The following is a 22,499-nucleotide window of genomic DNA, read 5'->3' as shown; positions in this document are numbered from 1 at the left end:
AAGAGGGAAGGGTATGATAGAAAAGGAACTCTTAAAGATAATATGTGTATTTTTTAACAACTGTATGTGAAACAGTAAGCAGCCATGTATTTCAGGCCTGCACAGCTCAGCCTTACTATGTCCTGATCCCAAACCAGTGAATTAACAGATGAGACCTAAATTTAGGATTAAGAATGTCTTCCTGTCCTGCCTACAAATTCACTGTGATTAGGCTCTCACTTTGTCTGCTAGAACTTGAAGCTTCAGGTAGATGTTTCCATCTGCAATAATTGTCCCGGAGCATCATTTTGGGATGTATTTGTCAGGGTAAAGAACTGAAAAATAATGATGGAAGGTGATGAATATACCTTAGTCCCCTGAAAAGGTTCATTGGAATATTTGACCCTTGATGCTGTGGTGCTCAGTGCTTTCCCTTCATTACCTGTCTTGTCTGCCTGCTTCAGCCATTGCTGCATTTTCCGTTAACATTTGGGATCCGATCTAGCCTTTGCTGCAGACAGTGTCAAATTTCTCTTGATTTCAGCGGGAGTTGGTTGATGGCTTCAGAGAATTGGGTAGATTTGAAAATTCCACTCAAAATTACTTTGTATATCTTTGGCTTTAGAGAGGGCTTCTGCATGTCCTTTCAGCAAGATGTCCTTTTCAGACTACAGGTGACTCTGCTGTCAGCCAGCAGACTTTAATGTGTTGTGTTCCTATCAAAATGCAATTGAAAACATCATAAACATAGTAAGGCGGTGGAAACTGTCATTGTGGGCTGCAGCTTGGGAACCATTCCCTTCAGTAATCATGTCTACTTAGTTCCATCTTCTGAGCATAGTTCATTTTTTCCTCTGTTCAGCATCATGTGCCTCTCCCTTTTCCACATTTTCTTGGAGAAATATCTGGTGCTATTACCCATCCTAAGTGCCTGTTACTGGGGCGGCAGGGGAAGATACCCAGACCTACCCAGCAGGCAGATCCAGAACCAGCACGGAAACTATTTCTCTGATCATTCTTTGGCTTGCCTTTTTCCCCTCTCAGTGCATCTTTCTTCCCTGCATCCCTTGCTGTTAAGTCACGTATTGATACACCCATGCTTTCCGCTCCTGCACATCTGGTCCGTTTGTCTTTTCTGTCTGTATCACGCTGAGAAACATGTTTGTTTCAGGCACCGCCACTCCCTTTTGCTTCCTTACTCTTCATCTTCATTGTGCACTTGCTTGCTGTGTCTTTTGCTTAACCGCATAGAGCAATCTGCAGGGCAGGAGCTCTGCTCCCATTTCACAGCAGGGTCTTGTTTTTTGCTGCCACTCTAAAGTTTTATTGAATGAAATGTTTGCGTACCTCAGATTACTTCTGCGCACCTGGACAGCCCACCAGCAATCCCTCCTAGGCAACCAACCTCTAAAGTGTATTCACCAAGGTACTCAGTGCCTGACCGGACCTGCATCTCTGACCCCCCTGAAAGTCCTCCTGTGTTACCACCACGAGAACCTGTGCGAACTCCAGATGTTTTCTCTAGCTCACCACTACACCTCCAACCTCCACCACTGGGGAGAAAAAGCGAACTTGGTAACACCTTTTTCCCAAACAGTCCCTCTCCGTTTACTCCCCCTCCCCCTCAGACACCTTCCCCACATGTAGCGCGGAGGCATCTTCCATCACCGCCTTTGATACAACAAGATGTGGACCTCCATTCTGTTGCTGGACCACCTGTTCCTCCACGACAAAGCACTTCTCAACATATCCCAAAGCTTCCTCCAAAAACTTACAAAAGGGAGCACACACACCCATCGATGCATCGAGACGGACCGCCCTTGCTGGAGAATGCCCACTCCTCCTGAACTGTCCCCTGCGCTGGGAGTCACATTTTCCTGGTGCTACGTCTGTTGCTGGCAATGGATGCACTGAACCTGGTGGTGCCAAGGAGTTGGGATGTGTATGCCAAACACTAAAAACTCTCCAATGGATTGGAAATGCAGTGTACAGAAATGGAATTGCAAAAATGGACATTCTAGTGAAAAACCGGTTAACTTGCTATTCTTCTTTTAGTATGCAGGACATTGTTCTAAGATAATTGGACAACTGATTGTACCAGAAACCAGACTTGAGGGACTTCTTTGGCCAATGAGCAGAGACTGTGTTTGTGTAATGATCTATAATGCCCAGTACAGGAAGGAAAACAGTCTTGTATCCATCAGTTCCATACAGTGGCACAGTTTTTGGAATGAAAACATTATGCACTTTTTTTAAATCTCAAACAGGGAACTTTATATCCTTCTTAATTTTCCTTTGCTTTACTCCCTGCTTTAAAATACTTTCCTAAAATTATGAGAAGGACTGTGAGGAAGATCTGTGGTACCTAACCGAGTTAGAATTAAGGCATAGCACTGTATTGCGGTCCTGTTTACAAGTTGTTACAATGAGTAGTAGGGGGTACCTAGGCTTCACCAAAGAGGTACTTTATTATTATTTTCTGAAATATTATGGTGCCAGTTCAAAAATAAATTTTTGCCAGGAAGCATAATGTCTAATTATTGCTTTCTTTAGATAGAGCAGATGAAAGTCTTACATCGTTGAAACAACAGCAAATTTTTAAAAAAAGGCAGCACTATCATCTGAAGTAAATATACTACTACATTTAGAAGACTGTTAATCTCTGCTAGGTTATGTCATGTTCTTTTTAAGGTTTACTGATAATCCATTTCATGGCTAGTAGCTATTCTTTTTCAGTCATGCCATGAAAAGAGTCACTTGTGAAAAGGAGCACTCACTGGCCAACTTCCATAGCTATTGTCATGTTTTACTAACAATAGATTAATCAGCATACATAGAATTGCCTTGCAGTTGCATAAATCATGTGTATATAGTGAATGTTGCATAAATATACTTGCAGATTGTTTTTAATTTAATTGAAATAAAGATACAGATATGTTTGGCTGACATACGTTAAATTATTACACAGACAAATGTACAACTCAGCTTTTCAGGTAAGCACTGAAGGGTATAAAGCACACGTTGTGGTACATTTTTTTCCTAGTTCTGTCGATGTACTTGAGTTGTAAGAGTCTAAATAGAAGTCGGTTTTGGCATGTGTATCAAAGTAATAATTTAGTAATATTTGAGAAGCTAGCTTACTCCCAAAGTGAACTATTACGCATTACAAAATTTCCTCAAACCTCTTATATTCCACTTGCTAGGGAAATTCAAACTTATATTAATCTTTACAGAAGCTTTCTGTGTTTGAAATACACATGACAGAACATGTACTGGCATAAGTATCATGACATGGATTATCCATAAACCTGTGTACTGTTCAATTCTAGACAATACTGACAGTAATGCATGCCAGTTCTTGAAGAAAAGAAGCTCTATAATCTCCACTACGGTATGTTTGTGAAGTGTGAAGTATCTCATCTACAGTTAATATGGCTCATGGGTCAAAGTAAAATTCTATCACATTTCTTCTTTGGAAGCAGGATGCATCTTAAAAAACTGTGTCATTAGGGATGGTGTTGTAGAATGATGATAGAAATTACCTTTTTAATGCTTTCTGCAATGCCATTGAGCAATGCACCTTGATCCTTTTGTGTGGTCTTTACATTTCAGAAAGTGTTCCAATTCCGTCAACAAAAACAGCAGTTTTCATCATGGTCAAATGTTGAAATGTGTCAGTTGTGTTCTTTCTTTGATGTCTTTAACAACTTTACTTTGGAACATTTTTCTGGTCAAAGAAGAAAAAAATGAAGATCTCTAAACCTTCGCTTCAGAGGAGAACGTTCTTAAATGGGATCTTGGTAAAAACCCTCAAGCTATAGGAGGCGTGATTTAGGTTATTGGTTCTTCAGATGTAAGCAACATGAATGTTGAAAATGTTGTTACTGTTGGAAATGTCATATAAATTATTGGCTCATCCATGGATTACCAGGGAAAGTTCTTTAAAGTTAGACTTTCTGATCTGTATCTCTCCCTCTTGATAAATTTGTAGTCAAGACAGATCAAGCAAAAGGAACGATCAGTTGGTGAAGTCCTCCACTAGAAGAGGGGGATCTCACATTGATCCTGTTAATCAGCACGTTTCTTGAATGTCAATAGGCCTCTCTTTTCCTCTGTGAAATGGGCAGAATGCTGTCTTGCATCTCTGTGCTTGAGGATAAAATTCCTTTATTGTTGGGATACCTGGACAACAGGTGATAATGGCCAATGTGCAAGAACGTAGCTTAAATGTGCTTTGGAGCCCAGCAGAACGGGTCAGTCATACAGTGCATAAATCATGGTGTCGACTCAGCTGCAAACAAGGAAGAATGAGAAAAAAACTGTTGCATTTAGGACAGGAGATTTGAGTACAACTTCTAAGCCCCTGGTTTGTCTCATGACAGTTTCATTTGCATTAATGATTATTTAATCTACAATGACTTTTTATTTGGACCATGTTTGCATTAGCGACAATACTTTCACATGGAAAATGAAATAATTTTTACAATGCTATCTGGCTCCTGGGTAAATGACATTGGATGTTCTGGTGTGGCCTGGGATGATGAGGTGGCCTCCTGGACAAAGAAACATGCTTGCGTGGAGGCTAGCAGCTGGCTTGGGTGAGTTGCTGTATATCTCTAGAGTGCCTGATATGTGGCTCTAAGTCAGCCAAAACAACAGCAAAATGTGCCAGCCCAGTAGGAAAATGAAGTGCTTGAACAGTTACAGAGGTCAGCAAAACTTTATAGGTGTGGTACTTAACGATTTGTGCTGTGTCACCTCAAGATTTCTACTTCATATGTAGTCTAGAGCAGCAGCATCTGGGTTTGTTCATTTTCTTCCAGAGAGAATGCCATGGTTGTGTATTAGCCCACGAGAAACTCTCTGAGACTTTGGAAGTGCCAGTATTGCAAGCTCGGTGTGTTTACTTCCATTCAGCGTGCTGTATGGAAAGTCAGCTCTCTGCTGCCTGGTGACCCAAGCTACCTGTACCTGTCATGACATTTAGCACCTCAGGCAAAGGTTTTCTGTAACTGTCTGCTAGCAGAGAATATTGTCCTACTTACGGATCCATACCATGGAAGGTTTGAGTGCTCCCTTCTCAAGAAACCATCTCTAACCTGTTTCTCTAATATGCCCCTCTTAAATCAGGGAGGGAGAGGTCTGTCTCAGTAAGAATAAATCTATGCCAGTGCATTGGATTTAAGTACTTCAGGGTTTAGGCTGACAATTGCTGGATGTTTAATTATTTTTAATGTATATCTGAAATCAGGCTTTCTGTTCAGTTGGGTTTTGATTCAAATGCAGTGGTGTCACTGGAGTTACCACTACTGAGGTCAGTAGATTATTGTACTTCTGGGAGAGGGTTTTGTTATATACATGGAAGCTTTTTTCAACCTGAAGAAATGCTTGCACAAATTTGCATCTCAGCAGTCTGTGTCGAGAAGCCAGTGTGTTATAATTAGCGTCAGTTCACTTCTTTGTGGCTATTGTCCAGTTGCTAGTGTGGCATTTTACTAAGGCAGTGTCTGTTACTGGTATTTTTAGTATTACTGCAATTCAAGCTCAACTAGAAAAAAACCCTCATTCGTGAATATTTCTATTACAAAATTACAAGAAAGTTAAAACATTTCTTAATGTTTTGCTGCCATGAGCAGTGCATTTAGCTGCAGGATGTAAAAATCCTTCCTTGACTTTCTCCTGAATGCTAATGTCTTTCCAGACAGCAAGTAGGAGCTTAGTCAAAAAGGCTGTTTTAAGATGATATTAAAAAGTTTGAAAAGTCTTATAGGTGCCCCCTGGTGTGAAATACCCTTCTTAGTTGTTGAGTTATAACTTTGAAACGCAGGTGATGCGTGGGCTGGAACCTTTTAAGCTCATATTCGTTAAGGAGGGAAATATGTGGCCCAATATAGTTGTGAAGCCAAAAGTGCTTTTAACTTAGTTTGTAAATTCCATGCCTTTTTCCTTTAAAACTAAAACAACACCTTTAAGTGCATTTTTCTGTCAACTGTGAGCAAATTTCCCCTTTGCCTTTAAGAAAAAACAGTGAATTGAGTTGTCAACTGCTGCGGCATTATAGGGCAAACAAAGGAAAGAGAAAGTCGCTTCTTTTGACTTCCTGGCATGCAAGTGTGAAATCACGTAGCAGATGATTGAAAAGTTGGAAAGGGGGAAAAATGTCCCAGATGCATGATAACTTCAGTAGCTGCCAAATGTGCCTTTTATGAAAAGAACATCTGTAATATTTACAAGGTTAGAGGAACGTAGATGATCGAGGTGCATGTTATCGGCATTGTTTTGGACACATTCATTGAAGTTACGGTGGAATGAGCCTTTTTTTGGTTGTGAAAAGAGCTAATTTTAGGTTCCGACAAGTCTGTTCAAGTATACATGTACTTTTGCCTTTGTTTAACGGCACAGTTACTTGCCAAAATGACTAAATGCTAAAAGCTGTGTCAGTCCAGAAAAAGAGAAGTAGTAAACTTCCTTTGGCACATCTGATGACCTGTGTACCTGTCTGTCTGTAGGATGATCTTTGTATGCTGTGTCTGCAATGGTATTCAGAATACATTTAAGCGAAAATTTCATAGTGGTTGTTACGTTTTGGCATTAAAAGATATGTTCTAAAAATAATAATAAAAAAGCCTTACGTATCCCAGAAATGTACACTGAATATTTAAGATATGCTGAAAGTCTTGGTAGTCTGAGACTGGCTGCCTTAAGCTTAATACCATGTATTTTGACATTAAGGGCATCTGTGAATCTGCTAGAAATGTAGGTTTTGTTCAGGGTAGTAAAATGCTAACGTACAGCATCCTCTGCTCAGAAGGTACTCTGGATGGAGTAGAAAGCAAGGTGTGTGTGCAGTAGGGGTCACAACATGGCTTCCTGATAATGACAGCATCTTCTGTGTTCTCTGCCATAGGATTATTTTCTGTAGGTGTAACTCCTGCTCTGCAGCTTTCTGTTACAACTTACTGCATCGCAGGATCTGCAGTCAGTGGGTAAATATTGTTGCTTCAGTTTTGCTGAATGACTTTTTTAGCTAGTTGGTTTCATCTAAGAGCCTGTGTCTTGTCTACTTGTTGAATAAGATCATACTAAAGGGATGGTATGTTTAATAGCTTGTATCTGGCAACGTACAAAACATGCTTTCAAAGAGCAGAGTCAGTAAATGAAAACCACTTGCAAGTAGAAACTGCTTTATATTCGTGGCAGCTTCCTCCATCTAATCCACCTTGCAACCCCCTCCAAACCCAAACAGCGGCCAAAGACGGTGCTACAAATGCCCCAGCTCCTCTCCTGTTCAGGCATGAGCAAAGGGCCCAAAGTATCTTGTGTGGTGTCTGGAAAAAAGAACTGGATTCCTTGGAACATCTTGCAGTGTTCCTGCCTTTACCAAGGAATATTTGCATAACCTGTACTGAGGTGAAAGTACTTGAAGAACATGTAGAGGAAGTCGTGATACATTGCAACTCTGGGAAAGAAAGTAGGAGAAAGTGCCCAAGTTGTTGTAAACTTAGCCTCAGTTATGTTGTGTCAGACAGATGTAGTGGTGAGAGGATAAACTTGGGCTAGCTCTGACAGTCAAAGTTAATCACAATTAATCGCAATCTGAGGAGAATTTAAGGTGGCTGCCTTAAGCAGGGAGTAAAGCTGTGGAGAGGTGATCTAGGACAGTCACAGCCATGATGAGAGCGTGTCTGCTCGGGGGCTGTCTCAGGCATTGGCTGTTCCCAGCAGCTGGTAGGCATGTTCTGCATCCACGTGACTGAAGGGGAATTGACGAGGAAACACCCCAGTAGGTGTGCACAGGAGTCAAACTGTATTTCTGCTGTTGATGTCAAGCTCAGCTGGTGTATTCTTATCTTTGAGACTGCTGTCCCGAGGGATGTAAGGCTGCAGGGAGCAGTAGTAGGGATGTTACTTGTGCTTGCAGGTACTATGTGACACGGGAAGGCAAAAGCACCAGGGCTGAGGTTACCCCCCTTGATTAAAGAGGGAATCATTAAAAATTATTCTTGATTGAATTGATACGTGACATACTTGTTATTCATACAGGAATGCACTAAGATCTCTTGCAGAGTTGGATAGTTGAAATTACAGTGTTGGGTATGTCAGTGGATTAGGCTTGTGGTTTTTTTTGTGAAGGCTTACGTCTGTAGCAGTGGCAGCAGGAAGAGATGGAGAGTGGCACTGAAGAAATGTCCCACTGAGCTGCACCAACAGCAGGAGCAGATCTTGACCAGAAGTCTAGAGAGAGCAAGAGCTTTTTAGCTGAGTTCTGGTTCAGAGCCTAGAAATAAGGTGTATGGAAACAGTCTTCTTACGTGAGTCTGTGTGCTCAGGGGAACAGGGTTTTGTCAATGATGTCGCCTCCAAAAGGGCCTTAGGAAACATGTTCCTGCTTTTAATGCATGCAGTCTTATGTCTGATTCAGTGTAAAAGAAGCAGCAGCATTATTTAAAAGCAACATTTATTTGGCACAGGAAGAAAAATATTCCAGAGTACATACACATACTAAAGGTGAAGTTGGGTCAGATCCTGCAAGAGGCTGTGTTTCTGTTGTGGTGCTGAGCAGTTTTCATTTGTTTTATTTACATTTTGCAAGTTCTGAGCAGGTACAAGGAAATACTCAGGATATCTCAAATGATAAATATAGGCCTGGAAGTAAGAAGTCATACAGGATCAGAAAGAAATAATAACCATCAATTCTGACCATGCCTTAAATCACTAAAACAGAAGCTAAAATCCATGTGCATTTTACAAGCAAAGGTCTGCCACTCTAGAAGGATTTCCTCACCCAGGAGATGTTAGCACGTAGGTTTTTCTTGTTTTGCTGTTTCTACCCTGGCATCTGTCTGGCAAGTGTGAGGAACAAGTTTGTTCTGTGAAGGACAGAGATCTTGTTATGTATGATACCCGAAGACACAAGACTCAGAGCCCTTGACAGCATCAGTGCATTACAGTGGACTAAAATTCAAAATCCAAATAATATAATTCTCAGCAAGTAAATTCAGCATGACAGGATAGGGATGATGTGGGGAAGGAAACTCACCCATATTGATAAAACTCTGGGTCCATGGACAAACAAGTAGGTCTGCCCATGGCTGTTATCTCTGCAGAACAAGCAGGCTTTGCTGATGGCTCAGTTACAAATACTTGGCTCTTACTATGTATTTCTTTCTGGGCTATGCACTGTCTGACTGAGAGCTGTGAAGTTCTAGGGGTGTGTTGGTGATGCAGTGGCTGTTCAGTGTGGAGCAGCTCTGGTTGGGAAGGGCCAGAGAATTTGTAATTTAATGAGAATGTGAGGAATGGAGAGATGGAATTCTTTTTGTCATTAAAAACTATAAATAATAAATCTTCCCAGAATAGTTTCCAAAAGATGCAAAACAAAGAAAGAAAGGATATATTCCCCCGCCCTCACCTCAGAAGGAGGAGAGGTGGATTTTTGGCAGCTATTTTGGGTCTAGTAAAATCTATGGGGCAGGTATCTGTGACATTTTCATCTCTGAAGTTTTAGTTTGGTCGCTTTCTTGAAGTGTTGGGAAAACTTTGACTGTGATAAATAACGGGTTTTGTTTGTTTTAGGTGTGAATAACCCTTTTCCTACCCACCTCTTCCTCTCCAACAGAGGAGGAAAAGCAGATGGCACATGCTTTCAGTTGGCACTGTGGGAGAGCTGTAGGCCCTGGGTCTGCCTCAGAGGGTGAGCCACTGTGGCAAGGACACCTCTTCCCTGCCCTCCCTGTACCATCGCCGCTGCCTGGAGAGCCGTACAGCATGGTGGGTGCTCTTCTCAGCACCAGATTCAGTCACCCTGAGGTGGTGTTAGTCCCAAGCCTCTAATCTCACAGCCTTGCACCCCTACTCCCCAGAGGCCCCATGCAGATAGTTCACAATCTTTTCAGGTGAAACTGTCCTTTACGATAGACCAGTATCACAACCCTGCCAAAAGAGGGTGGTAAAACCATGTTTCCTCTTCAAACTGCCCTCCTCATGTCCCAACTTAAGCTAATGTCACAGTCCTGTACCAACGAGCTGTTGGGGTGTGGCAAGGATAATGCACCAGAAGGCTTTGTTTCTCTCCGTATCGTCTAAAAAGACAAAATCTGTAGTTTTCTACAAAGAATGGTGCTGCCAAGGGTTTGTCATGTTGAGATGTGGGGAGGGCATGTGTACCGCTTTGTGGGGAGAAGCGTATCCTTGTGCATGAAGGAATGCTCTAACTTTGAACTTGGGGCACCATTGGCTTTCCTGCCCTAGTGCCTCAATTGTTTATAGAAGAACTACTCCACAGCAGGGTGCTTCATGTGCTTGGGCTTGTAAGGTGGTGCCAGGTCAAAAGAGAGTTAGCAAAGAGTATTTAAGATGTATTGCATATGGGGAGCTGGTTGACTGCTGCAGTGTCAGCATTGATCCACCGTAGGTGTAGAATGGAGGAGAGTCTTTGTCTCTTGTGGCAGGCCCTGGTCATCTGTCTCCAGCAAGAGTGGAGATTCATACAGGAGGAGGCAATTCAAGAAACAACAGTGCATCGATTAAAAGGTGGAGGAGGATTTCAGGGAGTGATGCAAGTCCAAAAAAAAGGGATGATGCTGATGAAGCAGTACAAAGCCCAGGTGCTTCAGCTGTTGCTTGTTAGTCCTTCTCAAACCAACTGGGTAGCGTGAGCTGGCCTCCTGGAAGACATCTTTGATGGTGGTTTTTCTTTGGAAAGCGGAGGAAAGAGGGGAATTTCAGACTTCAGGCCAGGATGCCAAGGCTGCAAAGGCAATCCCTTTGTTGCGGGTGAGCCCAAATTAGGCCTGGCTTGTATTTGGAAGAGCAAAGATGTGTGGCAAATCAAGCAGTGTTGAGGGATGAGGGGGAGGAGAATATAATGGGATTTGGCTCAAGCTTTCCAAAACTCTGAGGAAAGTTAAGTCAGGCAGGGGTAAAAGCTAGCAAGTTCCTGTGCTTTCTGGACCTGCTGCCTGAGCTCTGCTCCAACCCATAGCCTGGCCCTCCCCTGTGCTAGGAAGAGCAGAACGCGTTTGTGAGGCAGTTGTGACAGTCTCCTCTCCCCCACCCCTCCGCCTACTGTGTTAGTCGGGGGACATCTCGGGGCCTCGCTGTCTGTCTCCACCCTCAGGGACCTGGGGAAGCACTGCCGCGCTTAGGCTGTGGCCTGCCTTTTTTTTTGGGGCTGCTTATTTCTTTTTGAAGAGCTTGCGGAAGGAGCTCCGGAAACCCCCCTTGGGCTCGTGCCGCGGGTTGTGGTCGCTGAAGGATGTTTGCTCATTGTCATCCTTCTGGCAGAACCTGGTGTTGTCTTCTGCATGGAGCTCCTAAAAGGGAAAAGACAATTTAACCAGTGTTTGCAACCTCACATCCTTGTCCCCTTTTCTTTCTCTCTCTCTGTGCTAGGAGGGGCCTGGTGGGTGAGGAGGTGCTGGCAGGGCTGGGAGACAACACACTGCTCGGGCCTCAGCAGTACCTCTGCAGAGAGCTTGTTGCTGGCTCTGTGAAGGTGAGGCATTGGCAGAGTTGTGGAGAAAGAAATGCTGTTAAAGGGAACTGGAGCCGCCTTTGTTAAGATTTTCAGTTAGGTGGTCTTACTAGCCCCTTTTTATTGCCAACAAGGGAGTGAGCCAGCATGGAGAGTTGAAGGAGCAGCTCCTTCCCACCCCCTCCTTGCTTGTGAGCTCTCTTTACCCTAGGACAGGGAGGCTTCCTGAGCTGCTATGGTGGGAGAGATGCTTCTGTTGGCTCTGTTGCTCCCTGATTTCGTATCTGTGGGGCAGGGAGCTTTGGTAGCACACATACTTTGTGGTAAATGTGCCACTAAAAGATCTCTTCCACTTGCAGGAGAGTGCCGAATTCCCCTCAGAATGGCTCTGGGGACAAGCCTCTTTTTCTCCAGTTCTGCCCACAACTGCCACAGCAGTCTCTATTGCTCTGTGGGGGAGAGCATGTCCTGCAGTTTTGGACTAGCTCCCCACCTACACCCTGCTGTGGGCTGTAGCTCTGCGCAGGTGACTGATAGACAGCTCACAGGCTCTTGTTTCTGGATGGGCTCTGTCCCTATGCCTCTTCTCTCTCTGCCTCATCTCCCCTGTTTCACTTCTTCACTCACTTGGGCTTCTTCACTCACTCTCTCTCTTCTGAGGTTTCCCTGCTGCCTTTTCAATCAGGCCTTTGGAGCTTTCCTCCCATCCTCATCTGCATTTACAGCCTCACCTGCAGCTTGCCTCCTTTCACCAGGAGGGTTTTTCTCCAGGTGGCGCTGAAGAAGCTAGCTAAGCTCTTCACAGCACCCTTGGCCTCTTCCCACGGAAGCGTGGAGGGTGTACGGCCTGGATATTCATTAAGGGCCTTCTCCCCTGTCTGTGGCAGCCCAAAGCTGACTCTGAGCAGGCACTGCAACCTGCAAACTAGAGAGACATTGTTACTGCAAGATCCAGCCTCCCTGAAAGACAGGAGCGCTGCCTGCCATGCCAGTGGTTGTCTGAGGGAGGAGGACACTGTTGCTGGGCTCTGTCATTTTTTTCCACAGACTTTAGCATGACTCATGATCCACGCAACAAACACAGGTGAAACAAAGCCCATGGACCAGTTAGTGTAAATGGGCTGAGTTCAGCAGAGCCAGCTGAGAATCTGATGCTAAATCCCTTGGTTTTCTTAACTCAGCACCTCCTCATAGCAGGTAAAAAGGCACCTTTTTAACTGGTTGCCACCCTATAGCAGTCATTTCAAATGGGTTTGCTCACACTTAATGACCCTGATCAGGTAGAACGTTTGCTCGTGGGGGAAGCTCAGTGACAGCTAGAGATGCATGAGAGGCTAGCTCATCCCAAGGGTGCTCTATCTGTCACTCAGCCAGCTGTGTGCCTCATGCCCGTGTTTGGCCCTGGGGTAGTTGTGTGTGAAAAGGAGCTGTCCTGTGTCTTGTTCCCTCCCTTGGGCATGTGCATGCAGATGAGGGCTTTGAATGTGTGGATTTGGAAGCTAGTTTGGCAAGTTCTGCCCTAACTGTATCTGAGATCTTTCTCCTGCTGCTGTTGCTGCTTCTGCACCACCACGTGCCTTTTTTTTTTTTTTCTCCTCCTATTTAAGCCTCCTTACTTCCAAAAAGCTCTGTTTTTCACCCGCTCCTCTCTGTGGGGGGAAGTAGCTCCTTTGGGAGCTTCGGGATGAGGCTGAGATCATGTGAGGCTGGACATTCCTCTCCTGCTTCTGCTGCAGCCGGCTCCCACTGCTGCTCCGTGTGCTGTAGAGTCTGGAGCTCACACCCTCGGCGCTCCTCGGCAGCTCCTTCAGAGACCTGCTCAGCTGCTTGCCTTTGCTGTGGAACATCTCGCGCTTGTAAGTACTGCTACTGACGGGGGTACAGCTCTTAGGCAACGGCTGTAAGGCATGATCTGTCCTCTCTGGTTCTGACGTGAAGTTAACAGGCCTAAGGAAACAAATGTCTAAGCTGGACTCGGAGGAGGCTGGGGAGCAATTCTCAAAGAGAGCGAGGTTTTGGAAGGCATCATCTTCGTAGGGGCCTGGCAGGGTGAACACCTCTCCAGGGTAGTCGAACTCTTCGTAGCTTGGTGCAAAGTTCCTTGCATCCTGCAGCAGCTCCACAGAGGTCCTGATGGCTCTCTCCGTGTTTCCCACAGCGTCGGCAGGTGGTGCTTCATACTCCATTTCAGGGATGGATTGTAAGGGAGCTGTCAGGGCCTTGAGTTCTTGCTCCGTGAGCTGAGAGGATGCAAGGATATTCTCTGGCCTCTCATGTTTTCTACTCTCCATTTCCCAGTCAGGGGGCTTTACAGCCTGGATGTTCTCCATGACAGTTGGCTGGGGTTTCTTCATCTGGGGCATCAAATGCCTTAAAAATAAGAAACAAACAAACGCACATACACACACACAAAACAAAAGGAAGTGGAATACTGAAGGATGACAGAGATATCCCCCATCTGCCCCACCCTGTTCTCTTGGTTTTATAACCCCAAAGTGTTTTCATGTCTTGGAGGAGAGTAACAGAGTTCCTGCTGATATAAATAAATAAATGCTTGGCTGGGTTAGCAGGATCAAACCTGTGGGGGTAGGACTACTTGTCCAGTAGCTTTGGCTGACTCTTGTACTCTACACCACAACATGGACAAAAACAGAAAGGAGAAGCCATCTGCTGCTTGTCTCTCCTGTTCAACTCTGTTCTGGATTTTTACTTTCCTTTCCCTTTTTTCTGTAATGTAGGGACTGTGTCTTATTTTCCTGTGATCTGATTTTCATTTCAAGTGGTTGAGATTCTCTCAAGGTGACCCTGTCCCCAGGAGTTTTCAGGAGTACTTGGAAAGCTCCTGCCCTCCATGTGTTCAGGTAAGCCAGCAGAGAGTATTGCGTCAGGGGATGCGGACCCTGTCCAGGGCTGTGTTAGGAGCTGCATGGCCAGCAGAGTCAAGGGAGCTGTTTTTTCCCCACCTCTGCTCAGTGCTGATGAGATCCCACCCAGACCCAGATTGGGTCCCCAGTTTGAGATGAATGTGGGGAAACTGGGGAGGTGCCAGCTGAGGCTACCAAGGCAGTAGCCTGGAGTGACTGAGAGGGGAGGAAGATTGGTTTGGGTAGTCAGGTGAAAAGGAAGCTAAGGTTTGATCTAATAACGCTACCACTTGAGGGACGCTCCAAGATGGAGCCGAACTCTTGTCAGTGTCGAATAATATAAGAAAGCAGAACAGCCACAAAATGCTGTTAAAAGGCTACTTTAAAAGCTGCCTGCTAGGATAATGGGCTTACGGGGTTGGCGTGCCAGAGGAAGGTGCTGGTGGGAACGACTGTATTGCCTCTTCAGAGTGGATCCCGCTGTCCCGGATAGAAGTCGCGCTGGGTGTTGGAGAAACCTCTTGGCTTGTACACTGGGAGGTGAGTCCTTTGTACAGCTTCACCAGGGACGACCTGAGGGAGGAGAAATCCATCGTCGTGCTAAGAAATAAGGCAGGGAATGAGCACGAGCATGTAGAATCACAGAAAACAGGGCTGGGAGAGTCCTTAATACTCCCTTGCACTTCTTCCCACCCCAAGGAAAGACCTATTCTACCTAATCTGTCCCAGTCAGCAAGGAATCCTGCTTTCTATCCTATTCTCAATGCCTCTCTTGATAGCAGTCCCTCCCCAGTGATCTGCTCCAGCCCTTTACCACCATCCACATTGAGAAGCTTCCCTTAAAGTCTGATCTTGTGCTACGCCCTCAGTGATTTTGATTTTAGTAAAGTCTCCTGGTTTCAGCAAAGACTCCTGAACCACAACTGGAGAATCTACGTTCAAGGTCTGTACTGCCACATTTCACCTCAAACAGGTTATGGGAGGCATTTGTTTCCCCCACCCCCCTCCCTCAGTAAAATAAAGTAATGCTGTTCTCTCCCAGTCTTTTGGTTAGCTTGTGCGGGGTTTCAGGCCACATGCATGGTGTTCAGCAGGGCCCCAAGCTGCTGAAGCAGTTAAGTCCCAGTGTATTCTCCCACTGGGGAGTGACTTTGCCATCAGTTTAAGGAATCAAATGCTGTGAAGAAACGTGTGGCTGCTATGTTTAGAAGGATTAAACTGAATTCCCTTTCACTCTTAGAGTTAGGTGGAAGGGTCTGCCCCAAATCTGACCTCAGTTTGAAGAACAAATGCCAATAGTGGGCTTTTTTCAACATTCATATGCATAGGGCTTTGTTTTATTTCAGTAGAGCAATGTGCCCATTGCTCTTGCCTGGGACCTAAACCCCATGTTACCGGGCTGGCCCCACACCTCCCTTTCCCTGGTGCTTGAGAGAATAAGCTGATGTTGTGCTTACTTCTTCAGCTTTTTCCTCTTCTGTATAAGCAGATCTTCGTTGCATTGGAAGAGGAGGCTGTAGTGTGAGATGAAAACCCGGAGGCGCTGCACACACACCAGCAGCAGGTAATAGTCAGGATGCTCTTGCTCCGTGAACTTCAGGACGTTCTGGGCACAGAGGAGAGCAGATAATTTGGAGGGTGTCCTAACCCTTTCTGGGGAGAATGTGCTATCTGGGACCATAGATTAGCACTCCAGAGTGTACATGGCGCTGCCCTGTGCGTTATGGGAGCTTTTCTAGACAGCACCAGTTTCTGAAGGACTTGGACAGGGCCTGCAACCTACTACTATTCCAGTGCAAATACATGAGTAACTATCATAAATGTAATCATGAGAGGTGTGAGTGACTAACTGGTTGAGTTTAGCATTGGATAAATAATTTTTTTGCCTTGTCTGAATATTTTAGTACAATTCAGATTGCCTTCCTGTGAACTGTTTTTAAGCAAGCTTCGCATAGGAATAGTTGTTTACCCCTAGCAGCCTCTAGTCCTCTCAGTCTTTCAGCTAAAAGGCATGTGGATCACTCAGCAAAGAGACCAGCTCTGTTACAGGAGTTACAGAGCTCTTGGTTTCCCAGGGGAGAGGTTGGTTCTGTGAGGGCTAGTGGGTGAACTGGCAAACAGAAGCAAACTTCAGGTAAAAAAATGAAAATGAAGTCGTTCTCAGCTGGCTTTTCCTTTGAGTTAGCCGGAAGCCCTGTAGCTGTACATGCCTGTGTACCGGCTTTGAGTTAAGTCATGCCTTGTCATAAGGGTTCAACAAGACAGTTTCCATCCTGGGGCCCTACCTGTAGGTGAATGAGGTATTCAGGGATTCGCTGGACTATATGGAAGAACAGAATGTAGAGATCAGATTTGATTTCTTCTTCTACCTGAAATAGAGAAATCAACTTCAGAGTCTCTCCCACCCATAAAGCGTACCTGCTTCCAAATAATTCTGGTCTTTTATGAGTGCTTTACCATTAGTAGTCATAACAGTTCAGAGAAGTACACCAGTTGTGTGACTACAGAGTGGTCTTCATCCTTCTAGCAGTGTTAGCAGGCGGTTATCTATGGGGTACACTCAGCCTGATAAAGTAGGGGTGTATGTTTGAAGTGTGCTAGTTAAATTTCATTGAAACCCCATTGAAACTAGACACTGTTGTTCAGAATGAAGTCCCAAATGGAATTGAACAAAGTGAGATTGACTCCTTCAGGTGTCTTGGAAACAAATTCATGTGATTTAGTTATTGCACTTTAAAACTACATTTTTAATTTCCCTAGTTTAAAACAAGAATCAAGGATGAGACCAGATACCTAAAGCTGAACAGTATAGACTGTTTTCCTCTTCTAAAGAAGCACTTTAGCACCGATAGCCTCAGATTTGGTGTCCCTGTTTGGACAGGTCCTCTGTTATTCCAGAGACGTTCTGTTTGGCCAGGACAGGTCTGGATAGCATGTGTGTGCTTTCTAGGAGGTTTGATCTGAAATACCACTTCACGTCACAGCAGGAATACAGTTTTGGTTACACACAGTCGTGAACATGTTAAAGTTACTTTTTGTAGGTGCAAATGCCTGTCAGCCACGGCAACATTCAGGAAACTGGTATTCAGTAACAGAACAACTGGCTTGGCAGAAAAGTCTTGTTGTGGGAAGGCCTAACAGGAAGAAAGCCAGGCATGAATGTTGCCATTAACGTGTCTGTGAAGCACGCAGGAAGTTTACCTCCTTCAGGATCACCACGTGGATCAGAGAGATGCATTCTGGCAGGTCCCTCAGGTAAGCAACATAGTAGTCCAGAAAATTGTTCTTATAAATGAGGAAAGAGCAGAGGGGGGAGAAAGAACAAAGAAACTTAAGAGAAATATTTGGTCATAGAGCCAGCTAGAATGAAAAACTGTTGATAGCCCTCCGATCACTCCTGGGAGCTCATCAGTGCAGAAGAACTGCTAACTGTATAAAGCTTTTAGGGCTCAGGACTTCATTTTAACTCACAAGTAAAAGAATGGCTCAGCTGTTGAGTATAGTGTATTAAACTTTGTAGCAGGTGGGAGGGGTAGGGAGTCTGGAGAGGAAGAAATTTTTCTCTTATGTAAGAGTCTTAAAACTCATAAAGCATCAGATCAGGATTTTACACATCCTTCTAGGAAAGGTCCCATTGCTTGCTGTGGGTTGGGCAGACCTTCACGCTGAAAAGGAGGTGCTGGCCTATGGACAAATGGACAACATGATACAACAGCTCAGGGGCTGTTTTACTTGGAGCTACAAACCATATAGGATGAGGGTCCTGCCCACCTGCTTGTCAAAACTGAGCAGAATGTATTGGAGGAGGGGAGCATATGAAAAAATTAGGCTCTTCTCATACCTTCACTGTGAATACAGACATCCAAGCTATCGAGGCTCATGTGTAGCTCCTGCAATCAGGTCTGTGTTCATTCATTTAATACCAGGCCATGCTGTGTCCCTGTGGGCCCCCAGGTGGGTGTAGCACGTGGACACCCTGACCAACCAAGAGGGGCTACGATATACTGGGACTGCACTCAAAGGGGGCTGGCTGGAAGGGCGTTACCCTAGCCACAGCTTCACAGTCCAGCCCTTCTACTGAAAGGTATCCCGGCTTGCCTGTGGGCCATCATTCTGCTAAAACGTCATATATTATAGCAGGAGAGTCTAGAAAGGTTTGTAACATACCTCGTCGTTTGTTAACTTCAGGAAGATGTCTCCTAGGATCCCTTGGCGTGGCCAGCTCAGGACTCGCTCCTGGAGAGCGTGAAGTAAATCGACGTGCTGCTGGACCAGGTACCGCAAGGAGTTGGGGAAGAAACTGAAGGGAGACAATATCAGACCAGTTACAGGGAGCAGAAGCTCAGCCTTAAAGCCTGTACTGCTGAAGTTTGCATTCACAGACACTCAGCACAGGTTTGCTATACACACAGATATTATTAAATATTTTTGTTGGAGTCCTGATTGCACCAGGAGGCCCTGTTTTGACTGCTGTGTGCATGCAGGTACCCTCTTCCAAAAAGACTATTATTCAGTGTTTTGAAGGTGTCTTAGGCTGACTCTTCAGTTTATTGTGTAGTTGACTGGAGCTGTTTAAAAGCTGTTTAAAACTGCTAAGCTGGGTCAGTCCCACAGATCTTTATCAGCATGTAAATACATGTGTATGTCTGTATATATTGATACCTGATGGTAGCTACTGGCCGGGGGCTTATTATTTAGAGTCTTTAATCACTGCAGAAAACTCCCACCGCCTCTGATTTTCAACTGGAAAAAAGCTTTAATTGTTTAAAGGTCTGTGTGGATGAAAGAAAAGTGGTAAAGAGGGTGAAGCAGAATAGACTGAAGAACATTCCCCAGAAGAGAGAGCACACTAAATGAAGTACCTTCTCTCTTTGGTGCTCCTTTTCACATCTGGCCCTTGCAATGTGGCCTTGATCTTCAGGATCAGGGAAAGGTTGATGACGTATTTCCTTTCTGACTCCAGCAGCTCCAAAGCGATGTTCTGCCTTTTGGCTTCCAGAAGATAATGGTTAAGTTTGAAAAATGAGGAAATGCTGACCTCAAGGACAGCCTCATGTTAGAGTACATTTTCCCTGGTGAACTGACATTAAGTCATGAAAGCAGAAACTGCTGAAAATTAGGTCAATGTCTTGTCTCCGTGTCAGCTTTGCCCAAAATACAGAATTCTAGCCTCGTGCTACAGTGTGCCCCAGATATGACTGGAGTTGCATTGCTTGCTAAGAAAGCTGCAAAGCAAATGTGTTCTGCCCTGTGAATTACGCTTTTTTCCCTGATATCTTAGGAAAAATTAAAGCTATCAAAGGCAAAATAACCCACACCAGGGATTCACATCAAGTTTCCCACAGAATGAGAAGCTGTACTTTTCACCCATGTAACTAGCTGCACTGTCCACAACCCCGCTAATATTCTGAACCTGCCGGGTCTTGGAAAGGGGAATGGGTGTCCTGGCTGCAGAACGTGTTTGTGTATTTTCTGATGGCACAGGCCAGCAATAATAAAGACCAGAAGTCTTGGAGACTCTGAGGTATTCCCTCCCAGCAGGGAAGACTGGCTTGTATGTCTCCATCTTGAAAACGTAATTACAAGCTCACGCCAGGTGCGAGTGCAGCTTTGAGACTCTCTGCCCACGTTTTCTTTCCCCTCTGCCCTTACCAGCCAAAGAGGGTTCACATATAATGTTGTCAGCTGAGCTGTATCTGCTTTGGCCCATGTCTTTCCCTCTTTCTGGTTGCTCTTTGGAGATGTATTCGTCTCCCCAGTCCTTGGTGTCCTTGGGCTGCTTCCATACTGTTGATGGCAGATGCACCTTTGACTGGCCATCTGTTGTCAAGGAAGGCTTGAGGCTGTCGTCTGTCTCCAGGGTTGGTCCTGCAATGGCAAAGAGCTGCATGGGTCATGACGTCTTAGTTGATAGGTTATACAACAGCTGGTAGATTACCTGCGTTATCATCCACGTAATGTGCTGGAAGGGGATCTTGAAGCATTCTCCCTGCTTTGCAGGTGGTATAGCCTTGTAGAGTTAATTTACAACTACAAATGGAAGTGCAGTTGGTGAGCACTTCCGCAGAACCAGGCTTGCACTCTCCCATCACTTATTTTCAGACCAAATAAGGTCCAGAATCAGATACCAGTTAGAAAAGAAAAAAGATACGTGCCAAGTACGGTTGCACTATAGGGTTTTGGGATGCTTAAGGACTTGTTAATACAACAAGTTTATTGACAGGTATTCTGGAATACAAAATGTAAATAAGATTTAAATGCCACTCTTAATAGACGTAAACTGTCATTGCTCTTAAAGCTTTCAGTAGTGATTATATAAGCAGTAGCAGGACTGATAGCCTGAGGCTATTAAATCACAGAGAATGTAGGAGAGGGTAAAGTAGTGCCGCTGGTCTGGAATTACTTTAATGCAAATAGTTTGAATTTGGGTTGCAATGAACCATCTTCTATAGCTTTGTTCTTTTCTTTTTTTTTTTTAAGTGGATTCTAGCAAAAGAGCTGTCCAGAATAGTGAGTGCTTCAAGTGAACACTGCAAACATCTGACAGTTGTCCTCGTGTGTCCTATTGCTGGCCAGGATCCTTAGTGTTCCCTTACTAGGGCCTTCACTCAGTTCTTAACCGTTTTTTTTTTTTTTTGCCAGAGAAACTCCTTTGCATGACTATGAGGCATTCAGGCATGTCTATGAGGAATCTGGAAGCTGGTGGGTGAATAATCAGCTCACCAGCTCTACTGGTGTGTAGTAACTGCAAAGACCATCTCTTCCCAAGTGGCAGGATGGCTTTCCAATTATTTTTTGCCCTACCAGTGAGCCTCGACTCTTCCTTTCTGCAAAGGCACTTAGAACCTGCAGAAGCAGCAAAGTCTTTGCCTGCTGAATATCAGTGTGTTGCATTGTCCATCAGTTATTTGGCACTTCAGGGATCTGGATTTATCTTCGCATCTCAGCTACAAGTATGATAATAGGGGACCATGGCGAAGTGAAAGCCATGCTTGTGAAATGTATTCTCTGAAAGCATTTCTTAGTGCAGTAAATTAAGTGCTCTAATTCAATTAGTCCTACTGTGTTTGGTATTTTTAGCAATTCAATATTTTCCTACCTGGACCTGCTACGACCTTAACACTTCCGTCTCCTATTGGCATGATCCTGGTGTCAGACACTGTTGAAGAGCAAAGGGAAATGTTATGAGGGAAGATGGCTGTAAAGCACACTTCTTCCTGCCCAACCCGGTCTGTATGGTTAGATCTTCTACCCTTTCACATTTTTGGGATGGGAACACCCCTGTTAATCCTCCATGGAAGAAAAAGCTACTCCTTACTGTTGTGGCTTTTCCTGCAGTCTTTGTTTCAGTTGCACTTGCAGGCGGGCTAACGTGGGGTCCCTGTTATGCTCAGTGTTGTGTGACCTCGGAGCCCGAGCAGTCCTGGCTTGTCCTTGCTGGCAGTGATAGCACCAGCCCGGTGTGCATATGTACCAGCTGATGTATCAGCTCCCATGTCCCGTTGTCAAATGAACCACTGGTGTGTCCCCTTAATGACACCAAATGTTCTGTCAGTCCAGTCCCTGTGATCCTCCCTTCTGTGCTCTGCTCCCTTACATGAAAACAACTCCACAGGTTGTAGCATTTTTTTCAGGGGCTTCTACTTGGTTGTGTGTTTGTGCCACTAGCATATCAGGGAAGAAGATCCAGCCTACTTCCCTTTTCTTGGAGGAGGCAAGAAATGGCTTTTGGAACACTTTTCACAGAGCAGCATCTCCTGAATCCAGGCCAGTGTTGAGGCCAGGAGTTACTGAGACACAACCCTGAGGTGCATGCACAGACCCAGGAGCTGTGCTGCAGCTGTGCTGCACCCCCATTCTCTTCCTGCTGATGACTCCTTAGTAAAACATGGTGTCCTCTTAAACCAGTGACCTTTTCTGGACTTTTTTCCTGAGGAAGGCACTGCACTTGCCTACTGTCTTTCCTACCTTTTTCATAAGTCACGTTGTGCAAAAGGCTTGTAAAATCTTCATTGATCATCACAGGTTCTGGGAGGTTAATGGATCGAAATGGGCTGCCCTGGAGAGGTGTAGGCACTGTCTGTGAGCTGTGATCATCCTTCTGTGCTCTTCTGTACAAACACAAATAATGAGACAGCTGGAAAACAGGAATCCTATGCTGCACTTGTGGCAGTCAGCAG

The 22,499-nt window shown here is 44.8% G+C and overlaps 2 protein-coding genes across 5 annotated transcripts in view; one reads left to right on the top strand and one right to left on the bottom strand.

Annotated features, from left to right (window-relative positions):
* The window catches only part of SOS1 (SOS Ras/Rac guanine nucleotide exchange factor 1), a 64,820-nt gene extending 46,225 nt beyond the window's left edge, over positions 1-18,595 (top strand). For 3 of the 4 annotated variants that reach the window (XM_040553117.1, XM_040553118.1, XM_040553119.1), the window contains one exon: positions 1,332-2,924. In XM_040553117.1, coding sequence (XP_040409051.1) covers positions 1,332-1,826 — 495 coding nt within the window. In that variant the 3' untranslated portion in view covers positions 1,827-2,924. Of the gene's footprint in view, positions 1-1,331; positions 2,925-11,373; positions 11,477-13,191; positions 14,860-15,808; positions 15,884-17,360; positions 17,575-18,507 lie in introns of those variants that run through there. The other variant, XR_005818594.1, reaches the window with a different exon arrangement.
* Positions 10,050-22,499, bottom strand: part of ARHGEF33 (Rho guanine nucleotide exchange factor 33) — a 31,758-nt gene continuing 19,308 nt past the window's right edge. Inside the window, exons 6-16 of the mRNA XM_040553129.1 lie at positions 22,288-22,430; positions 21,419-21,478; positions 19,972-20,187; positions 19,182-19,311; positions 18,487-18,619; positions 17,521-17,649; positions 16,605-16,688; positions 15,777-15,925; positions 14,734-14,919; positions 13,072-13,825; positions 10,050-11,294 (exon numbers count right to left, since the gene is read on the bottom strand). Coding sequence (XP_040409063.1) covers positions 11,157-11,294; positions 13,072-13,825; positions 14,734-14,919; positions 15,777-15,925; positions 16,605-16,688; positions 17,521-17,649; positions 18,487-18,619; positions 19,182-19,311; positions 19,972-20,187; positions 21,419-21,478; positions 22,288-22,430 — 2,122 coding nt within the window. The 3' untranslated portion in view covers positions 10,050-11,156. The remainder of the gene's footprint in view (positions 11,295-13,071; positions 13,826-14,733; positions 14,920-15,776; positions 15,926-16,604; positions 16,689-17,520; positions 17,650-18,486; positions 18,620-19,181; positions 19,312-19,971; positions 20,188-21,418; positions 21,479-22,287; positions 22,431-22,499) is intronic.

The sequence above is a fragment of the Cygnus olor genome, chromosome 3 (assembly GCF_009769625.2).
Source record: "Cygnus olor isolate bCygOlo1 chromosome 3, bCygOlo1.pri.v2, whole genome shotgun sequence".
Lineage (NCBI taxonomy): Eukaryota > Metazoa > Chordata > Aves > Anseriformes > Anatidae > Cygnus > Cygnus olor.
Note: the sequence above shows the minus strand (reverse complement) of the source record. Positions and strands in the feature narration are given on the sequence as shown.